Raw genomic sequence first — 23,862 nt, 5'->3', positions numbered from 1 at the left:
TGGGCTTCTGTCACCTGCTGCCCACAACCTCCTGCCATTTCTGCTGTGTTCAGAGGTGGCAGATCCAAGTGACAAGAGCACCATGTTTCTCCAGCCTTTTTGCAGCATGAAGAGGACTCCTCCCAGCTCCCGACTCCTCGACTCCCAGCCTACTTGGAACAGGGCAAAGGGACTGCGTTCAGCCCAGCATCCCAGCCTGTTCCTCCATGTCCCCAGCCTTTCCCTGTCTGGGGCCATTCCCCTGGCCTGTGAATTGTTTGATGAGAGATAGTGTGGATAGTGTTTAGGAGCAAAGACTCTGGAGTCAACTGCCCGAGTCTCACTACCAGCCTTGCAACTTACTTCCTGTAGAATCTTGTGCAAATTGCTTAACCTGTCTGTACCTCAGCTTTCCCTTCTGTCAGGTGGGGATAATGGTTACCACTGCACAGAGCTGTTGGAATTACATGAGTTAATATATGTATAACACTGAGAAAGGCCAGGCACGGTGGCTCACACCTGTAATCCCAGCACTTTGAGAGGCCGAGGCAGGTGGATCACGAGGTCAGAAAATCAAGACCATCCTGGCTAACACAGTGAAACCCTGTCTCCACCAAAAATACAAAAAATTAGCCAGGATTGGTGGCAGGTGCCTGTAGTCCCAGCTACTCCGGAGGATGAGGCGGGAGAATGGCGTGAACCCGGGAGGCGGAGCTTGCAGTGAGCCGAGATCTCAGCACTGCACTCCAGCCTGGGCGACAGAGCGAGATTCCATCTTAAAAAAAAAAAAAAAAAAAAAAAACCCACACATTTAGAATAGTGCTTGGAGCAGCAAAGCATTTTCAGAGTGAGCTGCAATTTCTCCCTGACTCTCTCACTTCCCAGTAATCTTTTTTGCTCCCCACCTCCCTCCCTTCCTCTGGGTTGTCATTCTTGCCGATTCTTTCCTCAATCTGCTATCCCAAAGTAGTCCCCCATGTAGCGGGTTACAGAAGGGCTGGCTTCCCTTGTGCCACAGTCTCCCCACTCCACGGAGCTTCAGCAGAGACCTAACTGCAGGGGGGTGGGTAGGTGCCCACAGGGCTGTGATTCCAGAACCAGCCAGGGAAGGGCACGGCCCTCCTTGGATCCCACTCACCCCAGAATTTTTCTCCCACTCATGCCTGGAGCCCTGCCTTAGCAATTCATTCCTTGGGGTTAAAGGGGAGGGAGGGGCAGGGCTGCCTGGGGAGGCCACAGCAGGAGCACATTACATGGTCAGATCCTCATATGAGGGGTGGGGCAGCCAGAGTGCCCTGGGGAGGGTGCAGGTAGGAAGAGGCCTCACTGCCCTCCTCACTGTCTGAGGTCAGCACTGTCAGTGAACATGGTTTGGAAGAACCCTCAGAGGCTTCCTCTCTTCCCATCTCAGCTCCTTTCTCAGACACGAAGGGAGACCCCTCACCCCCACAGAACCCACCAGAGCAGGATGGGGCAAGGGCTGTCTCAGCCCTCTCCATCCGTGAGTGACCGAATGGCGAATACAAAGGCTACACAGCCCCTGAGCCCACAGCGTAAGGGCATTTCCGTGGCTGTCCTCTGTGGGCAGCAGCAGCAGCAAAGCCAGCAGCCCTTCATGCCTCTGTCTCTTCTCTCAGCTCCTCAGGAGGATGTGGATGAGACCCCCAGCCCCACAGAACTGGCTACGGAGGCCCCAGAGCCCCCCGAGGAGCCGCTCCTGGGGGAGCTGACAGTGACAGGATCCTCCCCTGACTCGCTGAGCCTCTCCTGGACCGTCCCCCAGGGCCGCTTCGACTCCTTCACCGTGCAGTACAAGGACAGGGATGGGCGGCCCCAGGCGGTGCGTGTTGGGGGCGAGGAGAGCGAGGTCACCGTGGGGGGCCTAGAGCCCGGGCACAAGTACAAGATGCACCTGTACGGCCTCCACGAGGGGCAGCGCGTGGGCCCAGTGTCCGCTGTGGGCGTGACAGGTGAGTGAGGGGCAGCGGCCTGCTTTGGTTCCCTCCCACTGCTGGCTCCCAGCTTCCCTGTAGCCAGTTGCTCTCCTTGCTCCAGTGGAACCTTGAGGCTGCCTGCCAGGGGAAGACCTAGAAAGAGCATGTCACTGGGGCCTGGAGTACCACCAGCTTTCATGGCCCTGAGCAAGTTTTAAACTTTCTGCACCGCTGTTTCCTTGTCCGTAAAATGGGGACACCTACCTCACAGAGTTATTTTGAGGGTTAAGTGAGTTAACAGATGTAAAGCATCAAGAATGGGCCTGGCAAAAGTAACTATGCTGCCAGTGTCTGCTGTGAGAATTGTTATAAATATTCTTAATGTGAGGTCTGCTTTATCCCCTTTGGCTGGTTCAGTTACTTGGTCAGAATGCACATGACTCTAAGGCCATACCACCCTGAAGGTGCCCCATCATCTCCTCTGATCTCAGAAGCTAAGCAGGGTCAGGTCTGGTTAGTACTTGGATGGGAGAATGTGCGTGAGACATTGGCCTCTTCATCAGTACAGCTTGAAGCAAGCTTTCTTTTCTTTCTTGTCTTTTCTTTTTTTTTTTTTTTTTTTTTTTGAGACAGAGTCTCACTGTGTTGCCCAGCCTGGAGTGCAGTGGCGCGATCTCAGCTCACTGCAACCTCTGCCTCCCAGGTTCAAGTGATTCTCCTGCCTCGGCCTCCCAAGTAGCTGGGACTACAGATGCGTGCCACCACACCTGGTTACTTTTTTGTATTTTTAGTAGAGACGGGGTTCACCGTGTTGGCCAGGCTGGTCTCAAACTCCCGATCCTCAAGTGATCCACCTGCCTCAGCCTCCCAAAGTTCTGGTATTACAGGTGTGAGCCACCACCCCTGACCACAGAGCTTTCTCTTTCTTCTTTGTTTCTTTCTTTCTTTCTTTGTTTTTTGAGACTGAGTCTTGCTCTGTTGCCCAGGCTGGAATCTAGTGGCGCAATCTTGGCTCACTGCAACTTTTGCCTCCCAGGTTCAAGTGATTCTCCTGCCTCAGCCTCCCAAGTAGCTGGGATTACAGGCACGCACCACCATGCCTGGCTAATTTTTCTATTTTTAATAGAGATGGGGTTTTACCATGTCAGCCAGGCTGGTCTCAAACTCTTTTTTTTTTTCTTTTTTTTTTTTTTTTTTTTTGAGACGGAGTCTCGCTCTGTCGCCCAGGCTGGAGTGCAGTGGCGCGATCTCGGCTCACCACAAGCTCCGCCTCCCGGGTTCACGCCATTCTCCTGCCTCAGCCTCTCCAAGTAGCTGGGACTACAGGCGCCCACCACGCCCGGCTAATTTTTTGTATTTTTAGTAGAGACAGGGTTTCACCGTGGTCTCGATCTCCTGACCTCGTGATCCGCCCGCCTCGGCCTCCCAAAGTGCTGGGATTATAAGCGTGAGCCACCGCGCCCGGCCTGTCTCAAACTCTTGACCTCAACTGATCCATCCGCCTTGGCCTTCCAGAGTGCTGGGATTATACGCATAAGCCACCACGCCAGGCCACAAGGCTTTCTTTAATATTCATCCAGTGAGTGACTTTACAGCAAAGAAGAACATCCCTTCCACCCTCTCTCTCAGGCCTGGTTACAGGGCCACATCCACCGCCACACAGGACCAGCCTGGGCACCTCCTCTCCAGGGCCTCAGCGCAAGAGGCCGAGTGGACAGCAGTGCCTCTGGGATCCTCGGGCTGACCTGCCCGGTTTGGTCACAGTGAGGGGAATCTCTTTTTCCCTTTGCTCACAGAAACAAAGACACACCTTTCTCAAAAATAACTTTTACTATAAGGGGAAAGATTAAAAAATTAAAAGTAGAGAAATAGATAGTTTTCCAGAACATAGTTTCTGTAACTCCATCAAGCTCAGCCTCATCATGACTTGGTTGATTTCATTTCCAGAACCTTCCACCCTCAATTTCTTTTCTTTGCCTCAGTCAGCCCTGAGAAGAGGGAGAGAGCAAAGCCACCGTGAGTGACTCTCCTTGGGGCCTGAGGTTGTAGGGTGGAGGCTGGTGCCAGGCCCAGACATGCTGCCAAGGCTGCTCCTGGAGTGACCCTCCCTCTGCCGCTCTGTCCCAGGGACCCACACTGGGCTCTGTGAGGCCCTGTGCCTGGTCCCTGGGGTAAGGATGGGCTCTGTCAGGCACTGACTGAGGCGGTGCAGTAGAGATAAATGGAGTTTGGGAATCTGACAAACTGAGTTCCTTCCTGTCTTCCTCTGTTCTCAGCTGTGTGACTTTATTTATTTATTTATTTTGAGACAGAGTCTTGCTTTGTCACCCAGGCTGGAGTGCAGTGGCGTGATCTCAGCTCACTGCAACCTCTGGCTCCCAGGTTGAGGCGGTCCTCCTGCCTCAGCCCCCCGAGTAGCTGGGATTACAGGTGCCCGCCACCACACCCGGCTAATTTTTGTATTTTTAGTAGAGACAGGGTTTCGCCATGTTAGCCAGGCTGGTCTTGAACTTCTGACCTCAGGTGATCTACCCGCCTTGGCCTCCCAAAGTGCTGGGATTACAGGCGTGAGGCACCGTGCCCAGCCAGCTGTGTGATCTTGAAAAACTTACCTCCTCTCCTGGAACCTCAGCTTCCTCGTATTCAGGAGGGAGTAAACGCTGCCCAGCTTGTTGTCACGGTTAAAGGTGGTGATGTAACATGTCTGGCATCTCCTCAGTTCATTCGTCTTTTGCTCAGACCTTCCCGCGAGGGAATCCCTGTATATCCATGTTCTAATGCTGGATATTTTGAAACATGTATTTTACACGTCCTGGATAAAATAGATGAGGCCCTTTAGGAAAGAGATGGGCATCAGTGCGCATTATCAGAGCAGCAAAGGGACGAAGCAGCTGGAGTCCTCCAAGCTAGGGGCTGTGTCTGGCAGCACACACAGTGCAGTTGCCAGGGGGAGAGGTGCGTGGAGCTCATTAGACACACTTCTAAATTGGAAAAGGACTGTCCCACATGCAGCATGGGGACTGCCAGAGTCATGAATCGTTATAATTGCACCTTTCCAGTTAATCCAAACCACCAGCAATAAAGCTTGATGGTGAAGGACATTTTCATTCCCTCATGGAAAGAAGTGCAGAGAGGGCAAAAAGGAGCAGGGAATGGGTGCTGCAGGAACAAGTAAGGTTAGAAGGCAAATGAAATGAGAGAAAATGCCCAGCCTGGTACCTGTACATAGCAGATGTTCAATACTTGGTGGTCACTCTGCTCCCTCCCACCACCTCAGCTGCCTCCATGCCTGCCCTCCCCAGCCTGACTCATTTCTGTCTGCCTGAGGCCTGGTCACCAGCCTGTTTTAAGCAGTTGTCACTTGTCTGGAGCCTTGTCTTGCCCTCCCGAGGAAGCCAGAGAAACAAATTCTTAGGAGCCCCACCCATCCAGCCACCTTCTCTGCCATTTTGCCTCTTGGGAACACCTTCTAGTTCGCTCACTAATGAGTGCTTCCTCAGGCGGGAGTGGTGGGGATCTGCAGGTCCTGAGCCCAGACCTGCAGACCACTCATTATTTTACAGACATTTGTGGAGCACCTACTGTGTGCCAGGGACTGGGACACGGCAGTGAATAAAGCAAAGCTCCTGCCTGAGGAGCTCACATTCTAGTGGAGAGGGACAGGCAACAAATTGCACAAATATGTCAGTGGCACCGGATGTGACAGTGATGAGTGGTGGGGAAAAGCAGAGCCTAGTAGGGAGACAGCGAGGGCCTCGCCGAGAGGGCAGTGTCTGAGGAAAGCCCTGAAGGAGGTGAGAGGACAGCCACCTAGGCCTTTGGGGAAAGAGCATCCCAGACAGAAGGAAGAGCAAATGCAGAGACTGGCAGGCGGGAAGCGGCCCCAGATGTCTGCAGACAGTGAGGAATGCAGTATGTTTTGGGGTGGAGTTGGAGGAGGGCAGGCAATAGGGAATGATCTAAGAGATGAATATGGGACCTCAGAGGCCAGTGCAGGACTTGGATTTCACCCTGAGTGAGGTAGAAGCCACTGCGGGAACCAGCTCTGGCTAATGTGTTAACAGGATCCTTCTGGCTGCAGACCCAACAGACTGAAGAGGGGTGAGGGCAGAAGGCGATGACCTGGGAGAATGTTGTGATAATCCAGGAGGAGCTGGTGGTGCTTGGAGGTGGCAAGTAGGGGTCAGACTCTGAAGGTAGTGACAACAGGACATACCCACAGGGCGGATGTGGAGTGTAAGAGAGGACTCGGGGATGACTCCGGGGGTTTTGATCTGAGCAGCTGGAAGAATGAAGTTGTAATCCTGGTCAGGCGTGGAGGCTCACACTTGTAATCTCAGCACTTTGTGAGGCTGAGGCGGGCGGATCACCTGAGGTCGGGAGTTCAAGACCAACCTGACTAACGTGGAGAAACCCCATCTTTACTGAAAATACAAAATTAGCCCGACGTGGTGGCGCATGCCTGTAATCCCAGCTACTCAGGAGGCTAAGGCAGGAGAATCACTTGAACCTGGGAGGCGGAGGTTGCGGTGAGCTGAGAGGGCGCCATTGCACTCTAGCCTGAGCAACAAGAGTGAAACTCTGTCTCCAAAAAAAAAAAAAAAGTTGTAATCTTACTGAGGTGGGGAGGCTGTGGCGGGAGCAGGTGTCAGGAAGCTCAGAGGCTCAGTTTTGCACTTGTTGAGTTTGACACACAAGTAGGCCTCCAAGGAAGATGTTGCACGAACACTAGTCTGGGATTCAGGGGAGGTCTGGACAGAGGGTATAAATCTGGAGTCATTGGCATATAGATGGAATTTCAGCACTTTCCCAGGGTGTCAGTGACAGCTGACACTCTTCTCCCCCAACAAGTGCAGCCTCAGACACCGGGCAGGGACCTAGTGAAGGACTGTTGACCAGACAGATGTTCATATCAATGCACTTTTACATCAAAACCATCGTGCGGGTTCCACAAATGCAATAGACATCGCTGGGTGTGGTGGCTCACACCTGTAATCCCAGCACTTTGGGGGCTGAGACAGGTGGATCACCTGAGGTCAGGAGTTTGAGACCAGCCTGGCCAACATGGCAAAACCCCGTCTCCACTAAAAATACACACACGCACACAAAATTAGCCAGGCATGGTGGCACACACCTGTAGTCCCAGCTATTTGGGAGGCTGAGGCAGGAAGATCGCTTGAACCCGGGAGGCAGAGGCTGCAGTGAGCCGAGGTCACCCACTGCTCTGGGTGACAGCGAGACTCCATCTCAAAAAAAAATAAAAATAAAAAATGACTAGACATCATTACTATAAGAAAAGGGGGGTTCTTTACTAACAGCCCCCTACCATCTCTGTCCCAGCCCCACAACAAGAAGAGACCCCTCCAGCCACCGAGTCCCCTCTGGAGCCACGCCTAGGAGAGCTGACAGTGACAGACGTGACCCCCAACTCTGTGGGCCTCTCCTGGACGGTCCCCGAGGGCCAGTTTGACTCCTTCATGGTCCAGTACAAGGACAAGGACGGGCAGCCCCAGGTGATGCCGGTGGCTGCAGACCAGCGAGAGGTCACGGTCTACAACCTGGAGCCTGAGAGAAAATACAAGATGAACATGTATGGACTACATGATGGGCAACGCGTGGGCCCCCTGTCTGTGGTCATCATGACGGGTGAGTAATGGGGGGACTCAGTCCTCATCTCTGGTTACTCAGAGCTCCCCCACCCCATGGCCCTTCTCCCAGCCCGGCCTTGGTACCACCGCACCCTCATTGAGGGGCTAGATCCCCTCAGGCCCTGGCTCGGTGACCCTGCCAGTCTTTCTGTTCCCTGACCCCTTTACTCCTCCCAGGGCTAGAGCCTTCTCAGCCCTCCAGCTCCTTCCCCATCTCCACTCTGCCCCCCACCCAGGGGAATGTCTTCTTTCCATTTGGCCTAAATCCAGCCACAGACTTTCTCTCCCCCTCTCCAACTGCCCACAGCTGTTTCCACCCCTTCTCTTTACAACCCTGCTGTGACTTGGACACAGCTGCCACCTCCCGCTTCTGCCCTTTTTTGTTGAGGCAAAGTGCTGTACATCCTGAGTCCCTTCTCAGGAGTCCTCTGCCACCCACCTGCACTGCATTCCATCCCAGCCCATGCGAGTTTTCATCTCTCCAGGAGGCCGCCCTCGCTCTTGCTCCGGGCTCCTTCCTGCCCCTCATGGCTTCCTGGGCACAGGTTCTCCACGATTTTTGTGCTATGGCATCTGGTGAAACCCCTACCCCGCCTGAAGGCAGTGTTTTTAAATCTGTAAAATAAGATGTACAGGATTACAAAGGAAACAAATTATATTTATAGACAGTTATCAAAATATTTCTTTTTTATTTTTGAGACGGAGTTTTGCTCTTGTCACCCAGGCTGCAGTGCAATGGCGTGATTTCGGCTCACTGCAACCTCCGCTTCCCGGGTTCAAGCAATTCTCCTGCCTCAGCCTCCTGAGCAGCTAGGATTACGGGCACGCGCCACCACACCCAGCTAATTTTTTGTATTTTTAGTAGAGACAGGGTTTCACCATGTTGGCCAGGCTGGTCTCAAACTCCTGACCTCCAGTGATCCATCCGCCTCGGCCTCCCAAAGTGCCAGGCGTGAGCCACTGCACCCGGCCCAAAATATTTCTTAAAAATCCAAATTTATGATTTAGTAATACTTGGACTTATTTACTAGTTCATTAAATAAGAGGACTTGGTGGCGTGTTTACTAAACTACAAAATTTAGAAGCAGTGATGGATATAAAAGGTATTTTAAAGTTTCTGCAATAACTCTAAGGTGCCATGAAAACATCTGTGGTTTCTATTGGTAACAAAGTCACAATAATTCTACTCTGGTTGGTTTTCTACATTAGTTTTTGAAAGAAATGCTGCATTTCAGTTAGAGGTCTGGAAGTAAAGGTGTAACTATTCCCCATCTCAGTTCACAGACCCCTGAGGCCCTCAAAGCCCAGGGGTTCTCCCCTCAGAGATCTCAACCATGTTCTTTGTCTTCCCAAATCCCAGCTCCCCTCCCACCAGCCCCAGCCACAGAGGCCTCCAAGCCTCCCCTGGAGCCACACCTAGGGGAGCTGACAGTGACGGATGTAACCCCTGACTCTGTGGGCCTCTCGTGGACAGTCCCTGAGGGTGAATTCGACTCCTTTGTGGTTCAGTACAAGGACAGGGACGGGCAGCCCCAGGTGGTGCCCGTGGCTGCAGACCTGCGGGAGGTCACCATCCCTGACCTGGAACCCTCCCGCAAGTACAAGTTCCTGCTCTTTGGGATCCAGGATGGGAAACGACGCAGCCCAGTCTCTGTGGAGGCAAAGACAGGTGAGAGGGGGCCCCCACACAGCTGAGCCTGAGGCCACAGCCTTCCCACCCTTCTCTTCACTCCCTTTGCTGAGTCTTCCCTTTGTCCACCTGCTCTGTCTCATTTGAAAAGCCACATGGGGCTAGCACGGTGACTCACACCTGTAATCCCAGCACTTTGGGAGGCCGAGGCAGGTGGATCACTTGAGGTCAAGAGTTCAAGACCAGTCTGGCCAACATGGCGAAACTCTGTCCCTACTAAAAAGACAAAAATTAGCTGGGTGTGGTGACGGGCGCCAGTAATTCCAGCTACTCGGGAGTCTGAAGCACAAGAATCATTTGAACCCAAGAGGTGGAGGCTGCAGGGAGCTGAGATTGCGCCACTGCACTCCAGCCTGGGTGATAGAGAGCCAGACTCCGTCTCAAAAAAGACCAAAAAAAAGAAAAGCCAAAAAGTAGATGAGGACCAGGAGAGTGGGGCCAGTTCCTGGGTCTGCTGTTCCCTGCTGACTCTGCCTCTCTTCTCGTAATTTCCACTTTTGTTGGATGAGGGAAGCCCCTGCAGGCCTCTTCCTGCAGGGTGGATGTGGGAGCCTGGGGGTGCTGGGAGAAGGGGCAAGGGGAGCCAGGAACCCTTCCTGCCTTGCGAATCCATCACCTCCTGAGAGTCTTTGCTCTCTCCCCTATGACTCTCACCCAGGTTCTCACCCTCCTAGCTCAGGCCTGTTTGGGCCCATATGTGCCTCCTATAGAGGCTGCCCTTCCTTCTCTGCCCTCCTCCTGGAGCCTCAGAAATTGGGAACCAGAGGAGCCCAGCCCAGCTGTGCCCCTTTCCAAGGGTTCAGTCCAAGCCCTCCCCTGCCCCTGGGGGCTCCCTATTGCCAGAAAACTTGCAATAACAATGTCGTCAGCGCCCTCACCTTCCAGGAAGGCAGCAGGCCAGCTCCTTCTCAAGCCCTGGGATGGCTCCTCAGGCAGACACCAGATCCCTTCCCTGCCTGAGCTCCCCAGCATCATCCCCCTCAACATTCTCACAGGCAGCCCACGCTCCTTCACCAGGCCCCGTGGGAGCCTTAGTTCTCCTGGGCCAGCCGGTGCAGAATAAGAAAGGGAACGGAGAAGGGTGAGAACTACCTGTGTCATAACATCCTGCCTCCCCCACCTGCTGTCTGCCCCCATCAGGGATCCTGTGCTCCTCGGAGCCAGCCAAATCACCCCTTTCCTCAGGGGCCGGCCAAATCACGGCCAAATCATGTGCTCCTGGGTAAGAGGAGATAGAGACCCAGTCTGTAAGAAGCTGCACCCTGCTGGGGAAGCAGTCTGTGAGAGGCGGAAAGAGGCTGTACAGAAAGGGGAGTAAGACGAGGCAGGGAGCTAGGGAATCTCTTTCCCTGAAGGTGACTCAGGACAGGTGACCCTCCCCACTTGGGTCAAGGGGAGAGAGGCATGGACCAGACGGAGATGGTGGTGAGGATGGGAAGTGATGGAAATATTTTGGGGAAGCACTGAGCATTTGGGCAGTTCTGGGTTTTTCCAGCCCCAGAGGGAGGCAGTCAAGGAGTTGTTTTGGAAAAAATAAACACAAGAACCTTTCCTCTCCATCAGTTGCCCGAAGTGACGCCAGCCCAGGGGCCCCACCCCGCCTTGGGGAGCTGTGGGTGACAGACCCCACCCCAGACTCACTGCGCCTCTCCTGGACGGTTCCTGAGGGCCAGTTCAACTCTTTTGTGGTCCAGTTCAAGGACAAAGACGGGCCCCAGGTGGTGCCCGTGGAGGGCCATGAGCGCTCTGTCACCGTCACCCCTCTGGACGCCGGCCGCAAGTACAGATTCCTCCTCTATGGCCTCCTGGGCAAGAAGCGCCATGGCCCCCTCACTGCCGACGGCACCACGGGTGAGGGGCATTCCCTGCAGGTCCCTGCTCTGCTCCCCTCAGGCCAAGCAGCAGACGGTCACTTGTGGTGGCTGTCATTACCATTATTTGGCCCCAGCCACTCAGCTCAGATCCAGCTCCCCACGTCCCTGCACAAGCCCCTAGCACAGCCCGGCAGGACTCAGCCACGCAAAGCCCTGTCTCCAGACCTCTCGATCCTGCCCTTCGAGGTCACCCAGCCTTCCAGAAACAGCTCAGCCGTTTCCTCTCCGTGTCTCCATCTCAGAGGCCCGGAGTGCTATGGACGATACTGGAACAAAGCGTCCCCCAAAACCCCGTCTGGGGGAGGAGCTGCAGGTGACCAGCGTGACCCAGAACTCCGTGGGCCTCTCCTGGACAGTCCCTGAGGGCCAGTTTGACTCCTTTGTGGTCCAGTACAAGGACAGGGACGGGCAGCCCCAGGTGGTGCCCGTGGAGGGCAGCCTCAGGGAGGTCAGCGTGCCGAGCCTGGAACCCGCCCACAGGTACAAGCTGCTGCTCTACGGGCTGCACGGTGGCAAGCGTGTGGGCCCCATCTCGGCCGTCGCCATAACTGGTGAGTGTGCGGCAGCTGGAACACCTGTGCCTCCTTCCCGCCTGGCTCTCCTGGTCTGACTGAGCCATAAGATCTCTGAGCTTCCCATTTTATATCATTTCCATTGATCCAGAAAGTTTCCTTGTGCCCCTTTAGAGTCAGTTACCCCAGCCCCAGCCTCTAGCAACCACTGTCTGCTTTCGATCATCCTGGAGACAGCATTTTGACTTTCCATGTAATGAAATCACAGTATGCAGTCTCTTGTGTTTCATTTCTTGCACTTAGCACAATGCTTTTGAAATTCACCCATGTGCAGCAAAAGCTGGTCTTTGGGTTGCTGACTGCTTGCCCTCACTCCCTCTCCTCCCTCACTCCTCCTGAGAGTCTGGGTGCAGCGACACACCAGCCATCTGTCTCTACCTGTCTCTGTGAACCAGCCAGCAGGGAAGAAATGGAAACTGAGACCACGGCCCCGACCCCTCCAGTGCCTGAGCCCCACCTCGGGGAGTTGACAGTGGAGGAGGCCACGCCACACACCCTACATCTCTCCTGGATGGTGCCTGAGGGAGAATTTGACTCCTTCGAAATCCAGTACACAGATAGAGACGGGCAATTCCAAATGGTCCGTACAGGAGGCGACCGGAATGACATCACCCTCTCTGGCCTGGAATCCGACCACAGATACCTGGTGACCCTGTATGGTTTCCATGATGGGAAGCATGTGGGTCCTGTCCATGTTGAGGCCCTGACAGGTGAGAACTCTGCCCACTGTGCTTCCTTTCAGATGGCTGGGAGAGTCCAGAGGACAGCAGAGTCCCGCAGATACCCTGCCCACCTCAGTCCTCTCTTTCCATGTCTCTGTCCAGTCCCGGAGGAAGAGGAGCCTTCAGAACCTCCCACCGCAACCCCCGAGCCCCCCATCAAGCCTCGCCTGGGGGAGCTGACTGTGACAGATGCCACCCCTGACTCCCTCAGCCTGTCCTGGACGGTTCCCGAGGGCCAGTTTGACCACTTCCTGGTCCAGTACAGGAACGGAGATGGGCAGCCCAAGGCGGTGAGGGTGCCAGGGCACGAGGAAGGAGTCACCATCTCGGGCCTGGAGCCAGACCACAAATACAAGATGAACCTGTACGGCTTCCACAGTGGCCAGCGCGTGGGCCCCGTGTCTGCCATCGGGGTGACAGGTGAGTGGATGACGGGAGCCCCAGGATGGGAGCCGTGGGAGGGTCACCCTCTTGCTCTTTGGTGATGACTGGTGGGAAGTGGGACAGGGGTCTGGTCAGCACCACAGACCTGCTTGTGGCTGGGGCTGGGGCTCCCCTTGGGCCTTCCTGTGAGGTTGACCCCCGGCTCCTCCTGAGCAGGGAGGGGCCATCGGGAATTTTGCTGTGCTGGTGGCTGTCCCAGGTCCCCCACAGCTGACCCTGGAACTTGTCATGTGTGTTAGCTGTCAGCTAAGCAGGACCACCCAGCCCCAAGAATGGGCCTCTCTGAAGTGACCTCAGGTCCCCCGGTCATAGCCTTGGCTTCTTTTCCCCAGGACCCAAGGACATCCCCCTCACTCTCTCTCCCTCCTTCTCAGCTGCAGAGGAAGAGACCCCCAGCCCCACAGAACCCAGCACGGAGCCCCCTGAGGAGCCGCTTCTGGGGGAGCTGACAGTGACAGGATCCTCCCCTGACTCGCTGAGCCTCTCCTGGACTGTCCCCCAGGGCCGCTTTGACTCCTTCACCGTGCAGTACAAGGACAGGGATGGGAAGCCCCAGGTGGTGCGTGTTGGGGGCGAGGAGAGTGAAGTCACCATGGGGGGCCTGGAGCCTGGGCGCAAGTACAAGATGCACCTGTACGGCCTCCACGAGGGGCAGCGCGTGGGCCCAGTGTCTGCTGTGGGCGTCACGGGTGAGTGCACTGCAGAGCTCTCTGGGTTGGGTCTTAGGAAAGTGCAGCCTCCAGCATCTCCTCCACTAGGGACCCAGGACCCCAAGACCTCAAACCTATAATACATCCTGTTCACTAAAGCCTCAGGACAGGTGTGATCTGGGGACAGAGAGAGCAAATCCAGGAGAAGTGTCGGAGCCATGTGGGAAGGGCCCCCGGGGACTGAGGCCTCTCGGGAGGTGATTCACTGGCTGGTTTGTGGCTCTCCGCTTTTTCTTGGAACTCTATAGATAACTCTTTTTGTGCGATTGGAACACATTTTTGAAATACAAATTAATTAAATTAATAAGTATTTGTTAAATAAAATTTCAAATGTATAAACAGAAAGAATAGTACAAAGACCCTGCCATCCTCCTTCAATCAAATATCAACTTCTGGCCAGTCTGTCTCATCTCTGCCCCACCCACTTCCTCCACTAGAATCACTAGAATGTTTTCTTTCTTTCTTTCTTTCTTTCTTTCTTTCTTTCTTTCTTTCTTTCTTTTTTTTTTTTTTTTGAGATAAGGTCTCACTCTGTCGCCTGGGCTGGAGTGTATTGGCACAGTCACAATTCACTGCACTGCAGCCTCAACCTCCTGGGCTTAAGGGATCCTCCCACTTAAGCCTCCCGAATAGCTGGGACTACAAGCGCGCTCCACCATGCCTGGCTAATTTTTTGTATTTTTTGCCCAGGCCAGTCTCGAACTCCTGGGCTCAAGTGATCCTCCCACCTCAGCCAAAGTGATGGGATTCCAGGTGTGAGCCGCCACATCCAGCCTGAATGTTTTCTTTATTAACACCTTTATGGAGATATAATTCATGTGGCATAAAATACACTTGTTTTTAGTGTACAGCTTACTGATTTTAGCATCTTTACCTACTTGTGCAGCCATCACCACCATCTAATTTTAGAACTTTTCCATCACCCCCAAAAGAAATCTTGGGTCCAGACCCATTCCTATCTCAGCCCTAGTTTATAACTAATGTACTTTTTTCTCTGTAGATTGCTTTTTCAGAACATTTCGTATAAATGGAATCACACAATATGTATTCTTTTGTGTCTGGCTTCTTTCACTGAGCATGTTTTTGAGGTTCATCGATGTAGCACGTAGAAGTACTGTGTTTACTACATTGCGATTGATTGATTGATTGATTGATTTTTTCTTTGAGACAAATTCCCACTCTATTGCCCAGGCTACAGTGCAGTGGCATAGCTCACTGCAGCCCCAAACTCCTGGGCTCAAGCCATCCTCCCATCTCAGCCCCCCATGTAGCTGGGGCCACAGGTGCTCGCCACCACATTCAGCTAATTAAAAAAATTTTTTTGTAGAGATGGGGTCTCATAGTATTACCCAGGCTGATATCAAACTCTTGGCTTCAAGGACTCCTCCTGCCTGGGCCTTACAAAGTGCTGGGATAGCAGGCATGAGCCACCTGCTCTCTCTCAGCCACTACACTGCTTTTTATTGCCAAACGGTATTGCATTGTGTGGTTACACTACTGCAGTATTTTAAAATGAACCACAGACATCCTATCCTTTCATCACTAAATATTTAAAGGTATATCTGTTTTTTAAAAAATTATTTTTAAAAAATCCACAATATGGCCAAGTGAGGTGGTTCACGCTTGTAATCCCAGCACTTTGGGAGGCCAAGGCAGGTGGATCACTTGAGGTAAAGGGTTCAACACCAACCTGACCAACATGGTGAAACCCCGTCTCTACTAAAAAAAAGTAATGATAATAAAAAATTTTTAAAAGTACAAAAAAGCAGAGCGTGGTGGCACGTGCCTGTAGTCCCAGCTACTTGGGGGTGGGGGTTGAGGCACAAGAAATTGCTTGAACCCAGGAGGTAGAGGTTGCAGTGAGCCAAGATCACGCCACTGCACTCCAGCCTGGGTGACAGAGCGAGACTCTGTCAAAAAATATTAAATAAATAAATAAATAAATAATAAAATTCCACAATACAATTAGCATACCTTGATAAATGAACAATCATGCCTTGATATCAAGTATCCAGGTAGTGCTACAGTCTCCCAAGTGTCTCATAATCATTGTTTTCCAATTTGTTGCTGAAATCAGGTCTATATAAGGAGGATACATTGCAATTGAGAAAACTGAAATTTTAAATAGAGTAATCAGGGAAGGCCCACAGAAGAAGGTGGCTTTTGAACAAAGCCTTAAAGGAAGTGTGGGGATGAGCCATGAAGATATCTGGGGAAAGAACATTTAGGTAGAGAGAACAGTCATTGCAAAAGTACTGAGTTAGGAGGCTGCCTGGCATGTTTGAGGGACCATAAGGAAGCCACAAAATACTAATGATTATAATCAGAAATCGATCTTAAGTTAGGCCCAGACTGGGCCCACCTTCTGACCTGAATTCAAGACAGCTGGGGCCTCAACAACTCCTTCCAGCAAGAGAAAAGATTCTGTTTCTATCTCTTCCCAGCCCCCGAAGAGGAGTCCCCTGATGTTCCTCTTGTGAAGCCGCGCCTAGGGGAGATGACAGTGAGAGACGTCACCTCCGACTCCCTCAGCCTCTGCTGGACAGTCCCCGAGGGCCAATTTGACCATTTCTTGGTCCAGTACAAGAATGGGGATGGGCAGCCCAAGGCGGTGCGGGTGCCGGGACACGAGGACGGGGTCACCATCTCGGGCCTGGAGCCAGACCACAAGTACAAGATGAACCTGTACGGCTTCCACGGTGGCCAGCGTGTGGGCCCCGTGTCTGCTGTTGGTTTAACTGGTAAGTGTGCAGTAGGGCACTGGGCCCTGCCCTGAACTAGACTCAGTTTCCCCTTTAAGGTCAGTATCTGGTGGCTTTATTTTACTTTCCCTGAGACCAAGCCTCCCAAGCTCCTGGGAATGGTTCTGCTGGTGACTTCACTCTGAGCCTTTGGTATTGCCCCAGGTCTTCTACCCGTTACACATGGGCTTTTTGGGTTCTCCAAGAGGTAGGGGACCAGGAAAATAACACAGACCGAGGCACACCTGGGGTTGACCATAGCCTCAGCCCATTTGAGCTGTGTGACCTCAAGAGAGTCACACAACCTGTCTGGGCACGGTGGCTCACGCCTGTAATCCCAGCACTTTGGGAGGCCAAAGGGGGGCAGATCACCTGAGGTCAGGAGTTCGAGACCAGCCTGGCCAACATCGTGAAACCCCCATCTCTACTAAAAATACAAAAGTTAGCTGGGTGTGGTGGTGTGTGCCTGTAGTCCCAGCTACTCAGGAGGCTAAGGCAGGAGAATCGCTTGAACCCAGGAGGCAGAGGTTGCAGTGAGCCGAGATCGAGCCACTGCACTCCAGCCTGTGTGACAGAGTGAGACTCTGTCTCAAAAAAACAAAACAAACAAACAAAAAACAGACACACAACCTCTCTGTACCTCCTTTTCCTCATCTGTGAAGAAGGAATAACCATACCTGTCGTGAAGGGTGGGTGGGAGTGTGGCTTGGCTCTCACACACAATGAGAGATAACTGCAGTCTTTCCCTTCTGAGGAAAGTAGGTAGTTCCTGAAAATCCCTTAGGGCAAATTCTCATAATTATCACTGATTTCAGTGGGAAAAATTGTATGTGTTCTCTAAGCCTCCAAATTAATACCCATTTATTTTTAAAACAACACTGAATCCTGTTAACATGGATACTATTACTTTAATTGTAAATATTGGCCATGTGCACAACTTAATAAGGCATTTTCCCTTCATTACTCTGTAACTCAGCTCTTTGATGCTTTTGTAAGCTCTTTTATAGCTGTTACCCCCTAGATGCTTAAGACTCAGTTCTCCAAAAGAACAGACAAATGAAATGTTATGAATTTGTAATACCACTATCAAGGCAGAATAAAACCCTATGAAGAGCAGAAAAGATTAAAGAAATCAATGAAAACAGAGCAATTGATTTCACACGGGCCAAAAGAACTGGCATCACTGGAGGTGCTCTCTGCCATAAGTTAGCAGAGCTACTGCAAGGTCCAGAGACAACTCAGCTGCAAAGATGCCCTCCTGTGGTCTCATCTCTCTACCCTCAGCTGTAAAATCTAAGTTGGTTTCTAAAAATGCTCAGGATTAGGTGGAATTTCCAAGCCCAAGTGGATGAATCTCCTAATACAACTTGCCTGTTGTGTTTGGTTGGTGTTCTTTGTTTTCTTTTTTTTTTTTTTTTCTTAATTTTGAGATGGAGTCTCACTCTGTCACCCAGGCTCTCAGGCTGGAGTGCCGTGGTGCGATCTCAGCTCATTGCAACTTCTGCCTCCTGGGTCCAAGCAATTCTCCTGCTTCAGCCTTCCGAGTAGCTGGGATTACAGGCATGCACCAGCACATCTGGCTAATTTTTGTATTTTTAGTAGAGACAGGATTTCGCCATGTTGGCCGGGCTGGTCTCAAGCTCCTGACCTCAGGTGATCTGCCCGCCTCAGCCTCCCAAAGTGCTGGGATTACAAGCCTGAGCCACCGCGCCCGGCCCTGGTTGGTGTTCTTATAAAGCATCAATTCTGTCCTGCAAAACAAATTTGCTTGTCAGCTCCTAAGGGTTCCAGGCCTGCACACTGAGCATCACGGGGGTGACTTCACCACAGGTGTGGTGTTAACTGAGCATTCAAAGCAGAAAAATGATATCCTAAGCTTGGGGCACCAGCATCCAGACTGTGGGCCCTTGGTGTGTCTAAGAGAATCCCAGAGTCCCTTGACTAAAAGGAGGCCCACAAGGCACGCCCACCTATTCTGTTTTCTGATGCAGCCCCAGGAAAGGATGAAGAAATGGCCCCAGCCTCGACAGAACCTCCCACCCCTGAACCCCCCATCAAGCCTCGCCTGGAGGAGCTGACTGTGACAGATGCGACCCCTGACTCCCTCAGCCTGTCCTGGACGGTTCCTGAGGGACAGTTTGACCACTTCCTCGTCCAGTACAAGAATGGAGATGGGCATTCCAAGGCAACACGGGTGCCAGGACATGAGGACAGGGTCACCATCTCCGGCCTGGAGCCAGACCACAAATACAAGATGAACCTGTACGGCTTCCACAGTGGCCAGCGCGTGGGCCCCGTGTCTGCCATCGGGGTGACAGGTGAGTGGACAACGGGAGCCCCAGGGTGGGAGCTGTGGGAGGGTCACCCTCTAGCTCTTTGGTGATGACTGGTGGGGAATGGGACAGGGGTCTGGTCAGCACCACAGACCTGCTTGTGGCTGGGGCTGGGGCTCCCGTTGTACCTTTTTGTGTGGTTGACCCCCGGCTCCTCCTGAGCAGGGAGGGGCCATCGGGAGTTTTGCTGTGCTGGTGGCTGTCCCAGGTCCCCCACAGCTGACCCTGGAACTTGTCATGTGTGTTAGCTGTCAGCTGAGCAGGACCACCCAGCCCCAAGAATGGGCCTGTCTGAAGTGACCTCAGGTCCCCCAGTCATAGCCTTGGCTTCTCCCTCCTTTTCCCCAGGACCCAAGGACATCCCCCTCACTCTCTCTCCCTCCTTCTCAGCTGCAGAGGAAGAGACCCCCAGCCCCACAGAACCCAGCACGGAGGCCCCGGAGGCCCCTGAGGAGCCGCTCCTGGGGGAACTGACAGTGACAGGATCCTCCCCTGACTCGCTGAGCCTCTCCTGGACCGTCCCCCAGGGCCACTTCGACTCCTTCACCGTGCAGTACAAGGACAGGGACGGGCGGCCCCAGGTGGTGCGTGTTGGGGGCGAGGAGAACGAGGTCACCGTGGGGGGCCTGGAGCCTGGGCACAAATACAAGATGCACCTGTATGGCCTCCACGAGGGGCGGCGCGTGGGCCCAGTGTCCACCGTGGGCGTGACTGGTGAGTAGTGCTTGGGGTCTCAGGGGGTAACCACCTTTCCCTCATGGGTACCTGGTTCACTGCTGTGCCCTTTCACCAAGCCCTGTGGGTCCAGACTTGTCTCCTGTGTCCTGCCCTCCCTCTGTGCCCTGTGGCTGTGGCCTATGCTAGCGGTTTGCTTGTTCACTTTGGCGTGGCCTCCCTCTAATGGTCAACCACTGATAACCTCCAAGAGTGAAATATGTCAGGTGCACACCAAGCCTGACTTATGAGAATTTTCCTTTCTTTCCATCTTAATCACAGCTTTATTTGTTATAACCACATACACAAATGCACACAAGAGAAACAATCCAATGTCAGACCACGTTGGGATGACTAAATAATTTAGGCAACATCTATAAAAAGAGCTATTATGCCACCACTGAAATGTTTTAACATAAGACCCTTACTTTATAATGTTACATTGAGAAAAGAGAGCCTAGGCTGGGCACAGTGGCTCATGCCTGTAATCCCAGCACTTTGGGAGGCCGAGGCGGGCTGATCGTGTGAGGTCAGGAGTTCCAGACCAGCCTAGCCAACATGGTGAAACCCCATCCCTACTAAAACTACAAAAATTAGCCAACATGGTGGCACATGCCTGTAATCCCAGTTACTTGGGAGGTGGAGGCACGAGAATTGCTTGAACCCGGGAGGCAGAGGTTGCAGTGAGCCAAGATCACCAGTGCACTCCAGCCTGGCTGATAGAGCCAAACTCAGTCTCAAAAAAGAAGAAAAAGGAGCCCAGATTTTTGTAAGGATGCTAATCACAACCATTTGAAAGTAACAGGCATGGCAAGAAAACTGGAAAGAAACACATCCCACGGGTTGCATGATTTGTTAGATAGAATAGAATGTTCCAGCACATTTTTTTTCTGTATTATTCTATTCTGCATAGTCCAAATTTTCTTAAATGGCAAACATTTCTTTTACAATCAGGGAAAGGGAAAAGAGAAAATATATAATGTCTTCTCCTTCTTTACACTCCATCTGTCCTACTCCCCTATCACTCTTGTGGCTTATTTCATTTATTTCCTTCTTTTTTTTTTTTTTTTTTTTTGAGATGAAGTTTCGCTCTTGTCACCCAGGCTGGAGTGCAATGGCGTGATCTCGGCTCACTGCAACCTCTGCCTCCTGGGTTCAAGCGATTCTCCTGCCTCAGCCTCCCGAGTAGCTGTGATTACAGGCATGCGCCACCACATCCGGCTAATTTTGTATTTTTAGTAGAGATGGAGTTTCTCCATGTTGGTCAGCCTGGTCTCAAACTCCTGACCTCAGGTGATCTGCCTGCCTCGGCCTCCCAAAGTGCTGGGATTACAGGCATGAGCCACTGCACCCAGCCAGACTTATTTCATTTCTAATTATGAGAAAGTTCAAAATTTCTAGTCCATAAGAAATTGGAGGGGTGGGGATCATGAGGTGAATTGAATTCCAAATGTTCAATCAGGCTGCCTTTTCTTTTTTTTTTTTTTTTTTTTTTTTTGAGACAGAGTCTCGCTGTCGCCCAGGCTGGAGTGCAGTGGCGCGATCTCTGCTCACTGCAGGCTCCGCCCCCCGGGGTTCACGCCATTCTCCTGCCTCAGCCTCCCGAGTAGCTGGGACTACAGGCGCCCACCACCTCGCCCGGCTAATTTTTGGTATTTTTAGTAGAGACGGGGTTTCACTGTGTTAGCCAGGATGGTCTCAATCTCCTGACCTCGTGATCTCTAAGGCATCCTCAGCCAGGTTGTTATGCCTGGTTTAGAGTATTTTTCGAGAATTCCTACTGATGGGGAAGAATCAGCCCTGCTGAGAGGCGGTCTCTTGCAGGGCAGGTCGCCACCTCTGTGACACCAAGTGAAGTGCGAGCTCATCTCCCAAAGGCCATCCAGACAGAGGAGGCACTCTCGCTCGGCATCCCCGATTCCTGGGGTAGAGGCCTCATTTCCATATGTGTGTTCAGAGGACCATCTGAGTGTTGGGAAACAGGGGGAATAGGGAAATTATTGGAAAATGAACATTAGAAAAATTCACACTCTGGAAGTAAGCTGTTCTGGTCCACGTTCAGCTTTGTGTTCCTATCCCCACTGTGGGGAACCACAGAACTGACAGAGGACAGGCTGAGGGACCCACCCCTGCCCCTCCTGTTCCAGCTGTATTGCTACCCCACCCCCACCCCACACTTGATTATTAATTGCTGTAGCCCAGAATTTTTTTTTTTTTGGAGACCGAGTCTCACTCTGTTGCCCAGGCTGGAGTGCAGTGGTGTGATCTCAGCTCACTGCAACCTCTGCCTCCCAGGTTCAAGCGATTGTCCTGCCTCAGCCTCCTGAGTAGCTGGGATTACAGGTGCATGCCACCACGCCTGGCTAATTTTTGTATTTTCAGTAGAGACCGGGTTTCATGATATTGGCCAAGCTAGGCTCGAATTCCCAACCTCAGGTGATCCACCTGCCTCGGCCTCCCAAAATGCTAGGATTACAGGCGTGAACCACTGCTCCCGGCCCAGAATTTCTTTTTTAGCCCACATTTTTCTAGTGAAAATAATATAGCAACATTATGTGGAAAGCTTGAAAAACAGAAAAAAAGAATCTCATAGTCCTACTTTCTCCCCCAGCTGCCGGCATTAATAACAGTGTGTGTAGTGCACATTCTCTTCCTGTATTTTGCATGCAGAGCATGTTTTAAAGTTGCAATCAGTGTTCATAAAATTCTTGGCTCTTCCTTTTTTGTACACAAGTACATTGTAATCATTCACCTTGCGGCTACTCAACCAGCATTCATCATCATTTCAATGGTTATTTGATGCGTTGCGGTGAAAGCACTGTAACAAAATTAATCATCTTCTACGGGTCATTTGTGTTCCTGACACATTTGCTGTCATGAATAATCCCATCATGAATTCTTCCATGCTATAACTTTTTCCTGCTTTAATAATTTTCTTAGGATAGATGCCCAGAACTGGGATTATTGGGTCAAAGGAAATGAGAATAACTTTGGCTCCTGACACTATGTCTCAGTTGCCTTCTGGAGGTTTCTAACAGTGCAGCTCTGCCAGCAGTACAGGCCGGGGGCTCGGGAATACCTCACCGGCTCTTATTCCAAGAGTCACTGAATGTTGAACAGAAAGCTGTCCCAGCCCTCAGCCTGCTCTGGAGGGGCACATTTGATGTATGACCTCTGTTGACAGCACCGGCAAAGCAAGTCACTCTTAAACCCTTAAACCCTGTGTCCCCCTATATTACCTTTCAGCCCCACGAGAGGATGTGGACAAGACCCCCAGCCCTACAGAACCAGGCACAGAGGCCCCAGAGCCCCCTGAGGAGCCGCTCCTGGGGTTGCTGACAGTGACAGGATCCTCCCCTGACTCGCTGAGCCTCTCCTGGACCGTCCCCCAGGGCCACTTTGACTCCTTCACTGTGCAGTACAAGGACAGGGACGGGCGGCCACAGGCAGTGCGTGTTGGGGGCCAGGAGAGCGAGGTCACCGTGGGGGGCCTGGAGCCTGGGCGCAAGTACAAGATGCACCTGTACGGCCTCCACGAGGGGCAGCGCCTGGGCCCGGTGTCTGCCGTGGGCATCACAGGTGAGTGAGTGTGGGTGGGGCAGGGTTGGAAGACAGCCCTAGAAAATGTGCCCTTCTCTACCATTTTCCTATACATATTTCTGTCTTGATGGGGCTCACAGTGAAAGGAATATAGCAACATTATTGAAAGACATGTGATGGAGAGACAGGCTGCAATCCAGCAAATGAAGCAAAGGCGGGTGAGCATGTGATAGGGAGGCCCAGGGCTCAGGTCAGGACCAGAGAGGGACGCCTAAGTCACCCTGACCGTGGGTACCCAGGGGATAGCCATGACCTGAGGCCAGGCATGGCTTAGCTTGGTGACAGCTTTAGAGAGAAGGTGAAGCCTGTCAGATCATCACAGCTGGTGCAAAGGCCAGGAGGCTAGAAAGAGCATGGCACGTGAGAGGCACTGAGGATTGAGTGGGGTGTCCTTTGCGGTGAGTGGCTCATCCTGAAGTGTGGGAGCAGAGGAGGGGACCGATAACCAGGCCTGGGGTCTCTCAGGGATGAGGAGGTGATTGCCCAGGTCTGTGCTGAGATGGCCCCAGTAGCTGTGCCTGTGTGAAGCTCATCCGTGGGGGCTGAAGATGGGGATGGGGTGGCAGGGAGCCTGGAGGCAGGGAGGCCAGTAGGCAGTTGGTGGCCCTGGTGAGAGGTGACAGTGGCTCAAACTAGGATCGGGGACTGGAGGTGGGGGAGGAACGTATCCAGGGGAATTCAGGGTAAAGATGCTCTGAGGCTGCTGGCAGCTGGTGAGGGGCCGGGTCCAGGAACACACCCCAGGCTCTGGCCTCGGGAGGGGTGCGCTGAGCTTGCTGGGGAGCAAAGACAGAAGCCCAGTGAACAAAAGATGGCGAAGAGACCCCAGTGCAGGGAGGCCGAGGGTGCAGAGGCCGAGTGGGGCTGTGCTCAAAAGAGAGGCGGTGCTAGAGGGACAGGG

The 23,862-nt window shown here is 52.6% G+C and overlaps 1 protein-coding gene across 3 annotated transcripts in view; it reads left to right on the top strand.

The window, feature by feature from the left end:
• The window catches only part of TNXB (tenascin XB), a 75,078-nt gene that overhangs the window by 35,247 nt on the left and 15,969 nt on the right, over positions 1 to 23,862 (top strand). For 2 of the 3 annotated variants that reach the window (XM_030802531.1, XM_030802530.1), the window contains exons 10-21: positions 1,617 to 1,949; positions 7,254 to 7,559; positions 8,922 to 9,230; positions 10,815 to 11,102; positions 11,368 to 11,676; positions 12,093 to 12,407; positions 12,522 to 12,839; positions 13,238 to 13,552; positions 16,018 to 16,314; positions 18,306 to 18,632; positions 19,038 to 19,361; positions 22,608 to 22,940. In XM_030802531.1, coding sequence (XP_030658391.1) covers positions 1,617 to 1,949; positions 7,254 to 7,559; positions 8,922 to 9,230; positions 10,815 to 11,102; positions 11,368 to 11,676; positions 12,093 to 12,407; positions 12,522 to 12,839; positions 13,238 to 13,552; positions 16,018 to 16,314; positions 18,306 to 18,632; positions 19,038 to 19,361; positions 22,608 to 22,940 — 3,774 coding nt within the window. Of the gene's footprint in view, positions 1 to 1,616; positions 1,950 to 7,253; positions 7,560 to 8,921; positions 9,231 to 10,814; positions 11,103 to 11,367; positions 11,677 to 12,092; positions 12,408 to 12,521; positions 12,840 to 13,237; positions 13,553 to 16,017; positions 16,315 to 18,305; positions 18,633 to 18,995; positions 19,362 to 22,607; positions 22,941 to 23,862 lie in introns of all 3 variants that reach the window. The other variant, XM_030802529.1, reaches the window with a different exon arrangement.

Source organism: Nomascus leucogenys, chromosome 22a, assembly GCF_006542625.1.
Source record: "Nomascus leucogenys isolate Asia chromosome 22a, Asia_NLE_v1, whole genome shotgun sequence".
Taxonomy (NCBI): domain Eukaryota; kingdom Metazoa; phylum Chordata; class Mammalia; order Primates; family Hylobatidae; genus Nomascus; species Nomascus leucogenys.
This window is presented reverse-complemented; position numbering and strand designations above follow the sequence as displayed.